Genomic DNA, 6,996 nt, shown 5'->3' on the forward strand with positions numbered 1-6,996 from the left:
ACATTAAATAGATCTTATACCTTTAACGAAGGATGACGTCAAGAATAAGGCGGAACTCGGCTGTATGACAAACAACAGAGTGGCCATGACATTGATGACAGCGGCAATCGTTTCCAGTCGTCTGTTAGTCATGTGATTAAGCAAAAAATTGTTGGTCACTTGAGCTGTGTACAATAGTTTGAACGACAGTTTACATTAAGTTTTATAAAACTTAAGATTTCATCAAAATATCAAATAGTAAAATTTCTTTAAAACTAAAAACGTAGATATTTTTGAAATATTAAATAGTAAATTTCTTTAAAACTAAAAACTTAGATATTATTAAAATATCAACTAGTAAAGTTTCCATGAAACTAAAAACTTAGATATTATTAAAATATCAAGTAGTTAAGTTTTCATGAAACTAAAAGCTTAGATATTATTAAAATATCAAATAGCATTTAATCTATAAATAGGAATGAATAAAGATGATAGACAGATCATATGTGGGTCCCCAATGGAGAATATTGGAAAGTTCCCACTGGATTTCAATCTTACTTGCCAGACAATAGAAGCACGTGTTGACTGAAAACATGATGGACATGACGCTGATGGTAGTGTGTAAGTCCTGCAAGATGTCCACTAACAGAACAGACACCACTTGGTCATAAGCTGCATAGACATAGAAGATCATAAAACAGCCTGAAAAGAACAAAATAAAATTCAAATAAATACATTCAGATTTTTTAAAAACTATTAATACGATAAAAGGCGCTACAGTTCTCAAAGTAGTCTTCAATTTCTCAAGATGGTTTTTTAAACATATGAGACATTTTTAATTGAATCATGTTTTGTTAGAGATTATGATTAATTATGCAAAGTTTCAAATTGATCCGAGAATGAGAATTGGGAGATATAAGCGTGTACAAAATGTGTTCCAGACAGAGAGAGTAAGTTATAAACATAGACATAAATAAATATAGACTGGAAAAAGGAAGTAACTTCATGCAACTTGAAAACATGTATATCTATTGTTATCGGATTTCCGAATTATGAAAAGTTGCATGATCTTCATTCTTAGAGATTAAACAAAACTACACTGCCTCTTTATTTACAATATATATATAGGTGTGTATAGATATGAATACTTAACTTTTGTACTGCTCATAAATGCTGTATAATAAAGTACACAAAATTGCAAGTCACAAATTTTCGTTTCATAAAACTCTTTAATTGGCCAGTCTATATTTATTTATGTCTATAAAGCTTTCTAAAAAATGTGTGAACAACCCAGAAACGAAAGTAAATTAAATTTTATTATTTTATTAACTAAATAGCCACAGGGGACTGCCAAATATCGAGCTAAACAAAAGGGACAACTAAAAATCAACTTAAAGAGCCACAGGGTGGACAACCCGAAAGTTTCAAATGGATTAACGAAAACCGTTATAAGGTAGGCCTATTAGATAGCCTCAAAGTGTCATTTGGGAGCAAGTATGGCAGTCTAAAGTAGGAAAATACTCCCTATTCAGAAGCTACAAATGTTAAAAAATCAAAATTCAATTTTAACAGTTAGGCTTAAGTCTATAAACTATGTACTGTACCATAGGCTACCCAACTAGTTCTGCTTGTTGACGTAACCATTCACAAGGTCAACATAATCTTTCCCACGCACTACATTCCAAACCGTGTCAACTTAAAATAAAATATCATTTTATGTTCTTGGAACTCATAGCCTTAACAAATGTTTAGCCACTAAAAAGCGATTGATGCATGTAGGATGTAGGCCAGCGGCACGCGTGAGGAGGAGTTCCACAAGGACACACAACCCATGAATTACCGAGTCCCCTGAATTTTTATAATACCCTCCCTTTGATTATTACACCAATATTCTCAAGGTTGTGTCACCACAATGTCATAACAGTGATACACAGTGGCGTAGCATCCATGGCGTGATGGGGTTCAATGAACCCGGGCCCACGAACATTTAGGGGCCCACACCCGATGGCGTAACAACCAATGGGCCAGGGCTGGATTTATCTATATGCAACAAAAGCTCTAAGGTTAGCCCCCCCCCCCCAAGAAATGTTTAGTAGATACATATAATATATGGACTATTATGGGGCCCCTTATCTCAAATAGCTTAGGGCCTTCTAAGTCGGCACTGCATGGCGCGTGACTAATGACCAATTGTAACCTGTACACATGAGCCCTGGGGGGGGGGCAAATATTGGGAAAAAATAACTGCAATTTTGTAAAAAAAAAATATAATTAAAAGTTCCCTCAAAATACCCTAAACGTCATATCAAACTTTATATTAACTTCGAAACATTAACCCGTATTTTCACTTAGAGTAAGTGTCCAGTCGGCTTGGATGGTTTTGATGTAAGTGCTTTCATCAGGTTTATTGTAATGGTGGTGACGGTGCGTTGGGGGTGTCCCATTTTCTCTTTGGGTTATTTCCCCTCTGTGTTAATTAAACCATTGATACTTGATAGTATATGTTTTAAAGTAAATATCTTTTTTTTTCTATTACCAGAAATATATATTAGATATTAAACAAGCAAAAGAAACATATTCTGTTACAGTGTTACTTGGGGAATCGTTCAAGATGTTGAGTTTGTTGTGCTATTTATCGTGACTGAATTGGGGGAGGAGACTTATGACAAATGTTTAAAGATAGAGCCATAATTACATTTATCATGGTAAAGTGTCTTTCACTTGAATGGCTGCCTTGTCGTATGGAATGCGCACTGGACTGTCGCTCGGATTGTCTCGGGCTTATACCCCGAGACAGCATTAATGTTGTTTGTTTTCCAACCGAATTTAAAAAAAAAGAAGAAAACTTGATAGGCCTAATAATTCCTTAATTTCATCAACAAGCTTGCCAAACATACAGACCACATGAATGTCTGAGAGCGGTAGATGATGCAAACAAAGAGCACATTGAAGAAGTTAACAATTACTGACCGAAATTTCATAGTCACAGTGAATGTTTTAACTTTAGCATGAATCTTTTATATAGTGATCCTCGCGAAGGTTATCATTTAGGGACACAAGTAACAACGACAGTTTCTTAGCAGTACATAAATTTTATGAAAACAACAACAACAAAACACAACCCCTTACATCGACCCACAGATTCAAAGCGATATAAAAGACCTGTTGGGCAATGCAGTTTTACCAAAAAGAGATCCAATCTTCACCCTTTTTATCTATCATGGCTGACAACACTCAAAGAAATTTTCAAAGGTGATTAGATTAGTATAATTTTTCTGAAATAGTTTTGTGAGCTCCGATGACGAACTACCCAAAGAAATTGCAATCAGAGAGTCATTTTTATGTTTTCATATTTGTGAGAACCAGAAGTCTGGAGAATGGACTAAACAAATACTCCAAGAAATACAAAATCACCATCTTTCTTTACTTGCGAGGCCAAGGCAGTGAGGGTTTTCCAATATGAGCGGAAAGGACTATAGCCTTCTGGAACTGTTTTAACAAAAGCGGCCACTTGCGCATTATGTTCACTGTGCTAAACTGTACTTAAACATGGTCTTCAATGATTCTGTTTGTTGTGTTCATGAAGCTGCATTAGAATGTCTTTTAGTAAATGTACCGATACACACAAACTACTCGATTTGTTTTTGTCTCACACAAAATTTGTCATATGGGGGGGGGGGAGGGGGGCCCATCAACATATTCTTGAACCCGGGCCCACGTGTACCTTGCTACGCCACTGGTGATACATAATAGTTTAGATTTCAAACCGTTGAAAAAGAGAGAACAAATAACGTTGTAATGACACAAGATGCGTAGAAGTTGATGTGAATCGGGTTTTTCCTAAGTAATGTGACGAGTAAGAACAGAGTAGGATTACGAACAAGAATAATAACGGACAAGACGCCTTAGAGGACGACGCTAGGCTAGCGACGACAGAGGACTGTGCCCTTTTTATTGTTTATTAAATTGTTGAAGTTATCAGCCTGCGTTATTAAGTATATTCTTGATTCATTCTGTTGTTGTGTCATATGGACTCGCATGCACCATTAACATATATATACTCATCAACAAAATAGACCATCAACAACGTATCAATCACTGGGGGGGGGGGGGAGAAGAAAATGGGAGAGGTGGAGGTGGGAGAAATAGACTTTAAGAGAGTGATTTCAAATGACAAAAGGTGTTTGATCAAAAATAAAATAAAATATATATATAATTATTATTCGTAGGCCTATTATTCATTTGATAATCTTTTGTTATACTTTAAATTGATATTGTGCTAAGTATGTATAGAAGAATCAAGGCAACTAAAGTCATTGTTGGACCCAACACTTTTATTCATTCATCACTGGACGCCATCTTGAGTTGGAACTACTTGTTCACAACAAAAGACTCATAACTCACAATGACTAAGGACTGTAACTTACATATATCAACCATAGACATAAATAAATATAGACTGGAAAAAGGAAATAACTTCATGTAACTTGAAAACATGTATATCTATTGTATTCGAATTTCCGAATTCTGAAAAATTGAAAAATTGCCATAGACATAAATAAATATAGACTGGAAAAAGGAAGTAACTTCATGTAACTTGAAAACATGTACATCTATTGTATTCGGATTTCCGAAATATGAAAAGTTGCATAATCTTCATTCTTAGAGATTAAACAAAACTACACTGCCTCCTTATTTACAATATATATAGGTGTGTATAGATTATAGATATGAATACTTAACTTTTATACTGCTCATAAATGCTGTATAATAAAGAACATAAAATTGCAAGTCACAAATTTTCGTTTCATAAAACTCTTTAATTGGCCAGTCTATATTTATTTATGTCTATGAAAATTGCATGATCTTCTGTCTTAGAGATTAAACAAAACTCCTAGACATAAATAAAGTACACAGAAATGCAAGTCACAAATTTTCGTTTCATAAAACTCTATTATCGGCCAGTCTATATTTATTTATGTCTATGATATCAACATATACATAAATAAATATAGACTGGCCGAAGGCAGTAACTTCATGTAACTTGAAAACATGTATATCTATTGTATTCGGATTTCCGAATTATGAAAAATTACATGACCTTCATTCTTAGAGATTAAACAAAACACTAGTGAAAATATTGTAATACTTATATAGGTTATGGCTGAAATAGATATGAATACTTAACTTTTATACTGCTCATAAATGCTGTATAATAAAGTACACAAAATTGCAAGTCACAAATTTTCGTTTCATAAAACTCTTTAATCGATCAGTATATATTTATTTATGTCTATGTATATCAAGTATTAACAATGTGTACATTTACTTTTTTGAATACTTTGCGTTTCATTTTATTTAGGGTTATAGTTTTTTTTTCATGCCAAATCAAAGTTACACATTTCTTTTGGAACAATAACTCTTTTTACGTCTGCAAAGGAAATAACTTCAGGTAACTTGAAAACATGTAGGCCTATGTATATCTTTTGTTGTCGGATTTCCGATTTCTGAAAAGTGGCATGATCTTCAATCTTAGAGATTAAACAAAACTACACTGCTGTATAATAAAGTACACAAAATTGCAAGTCACAAATTTTCGTTTCATAAAACTCTTTAATCGGCCAGTTTATATTTATTTATGTCTATGGTCTGTTCTTTTTATTGTCTTAAAAACTAGAGAAAGGAAAGTACATGAAAGTGTCTAGAGGAGATAGCCTACTTTGAATAGAACAGTCTAAAGTATAAACTTTTAAATGATCAACATAGAAAATACAAGTCTAGAGAACATATTTTGAAAATTAGTCTAAATGGATGAACATAGAAATTAAAGTCTATTAAAGGGAGGCAAAAAAAAGGATTTTTTATTTATTTAAACACGATCAAGCTAGAGCTATATGAAAGACAACATGAACATCTGTAAACCATTTCTTGGGTGACTTGTTTTGAAAAGAACATGACCAGGGGCGGACTGGCTATATGGGCATTCGGGCAAATGCCCGGTGGGCCGGTACCCAAATGGGCCGGTAGGGTCACCTAAAGGGTCTCATGAATGCCACTTTGTCACGTATTGAATTGTTAAAGGTTTTATAATGTTCTCTTAACAAAGTGGCCATTTGAGCGTCGTGTTTTTAATAAAAATCGTTTACAGACTCAACATTGTAGGTCCTAATGCTAATTTAATATAACACATTTTCCGAAATAATGTAATAGTCTACATCCGTAGACAGTGCTACTGTAGGCTTTAAGGGTCTACACAGTTAGCGATGAAAAAGCAACATAAGGCCTATATTTCTTATAAAGATATAGAGCATGCTTACAGTTATTGATATATAAACTTAACATAATTATTTTCAGGACAGGTAGGCCTATAATTGGAGGCCCCATCATATGATATACAATTTATGGGCCGGACTTGTATAGAAATGCCTGGGCCGATTTTGACACCCAGTCCGCCCCTGGAACATGTGCGTCTATGTTAAGGGCACAGGACGACCCTGACTATTGTCTAATATAAAAGAATAGTAAAACGTATTGAACCACTTACTCAGTGAGATCATCCATGCCCAGCCTTTATCAAACGGCACATTGAGACCGGTCAATTCATCCTTCAACTGGTTGCTGGTCATCTTCTGTTTGGCCAATTCTGACCCTTTTTTAAGACATTTCCCCGTATCGGCTTATAGCATACATATAATGGACAATCCTTATAGATATCTTGTAGGCCATTTACTGCTCTGTTTTAATCAGCAATCTCTTCGATTGCTTTTATTTTTTGGCCCCAAATGTTGCAATCCTTAAAAATATATAGTATATAATGGTGAAGTCGTAATCTCAGAACGCAATGTGTAAGTGGGTCAGAGTGATAGTAACTTATCTCTGCCCTCATTTATGAAAAGTTCTTTCATAACAATGCATGGGTTTCTTCACGTGGTAAGTCATTGACACAGTCACAATAAGTACATACAAGGTGTAGACTTCTTCTTCTTCGTTCTCATTTTATATGTCGGAGGGCTCAGA

General features: G+C 34.4%; 1 protein-coding gene across 1 annotated transcript in view; it reads right to left on the bottom strand.

Moving 5' to 3' along the window:
* Positions 1 to 6,773, bottom strand: part of LOC106072193 (uncharacterized) — a 24,369-nt gene extending 17,596 nt beyond the window's left edge. The window contains exons 1-3 of the mRNA XM_056012854.1: positions 6,524 to 6,773; positions 538 to 681; positions 21 to 164 (exon numbers count right to left, since the gene is read on the bottom strand). Coding sequence (XP_055868829.1) covers positions 21 to 164; positions 538 to 681; positions 6,524 to 6,605 — 370 coding nt within the window. The 5' untranslated portion in view covers positions 6,606 to 6,773. The remainder of the gene's footprint in view (positions 1 to 20; positions 165 to 537; positions 682 to 6,523) is intronic.
* Positions 6,774 to 6,996: the final 223 nt, after the last annotated feature.

The sequence above is a fragment of the Biomphalaria glabrata genome, chromosome 15 (assembly GCF_947242115.1).
Source record: "Biomphalaria glabrata chromosome 15, xgBioGlab47.1, whole genome shotgun sequence".
Classification (NCBI taxonomy): domain Eukaryota; kingdom Metazoa; phylum Mollusca; class Gastropoda; family Planorbidae; genus Biomphalaria; species Biomphalaria glabrata.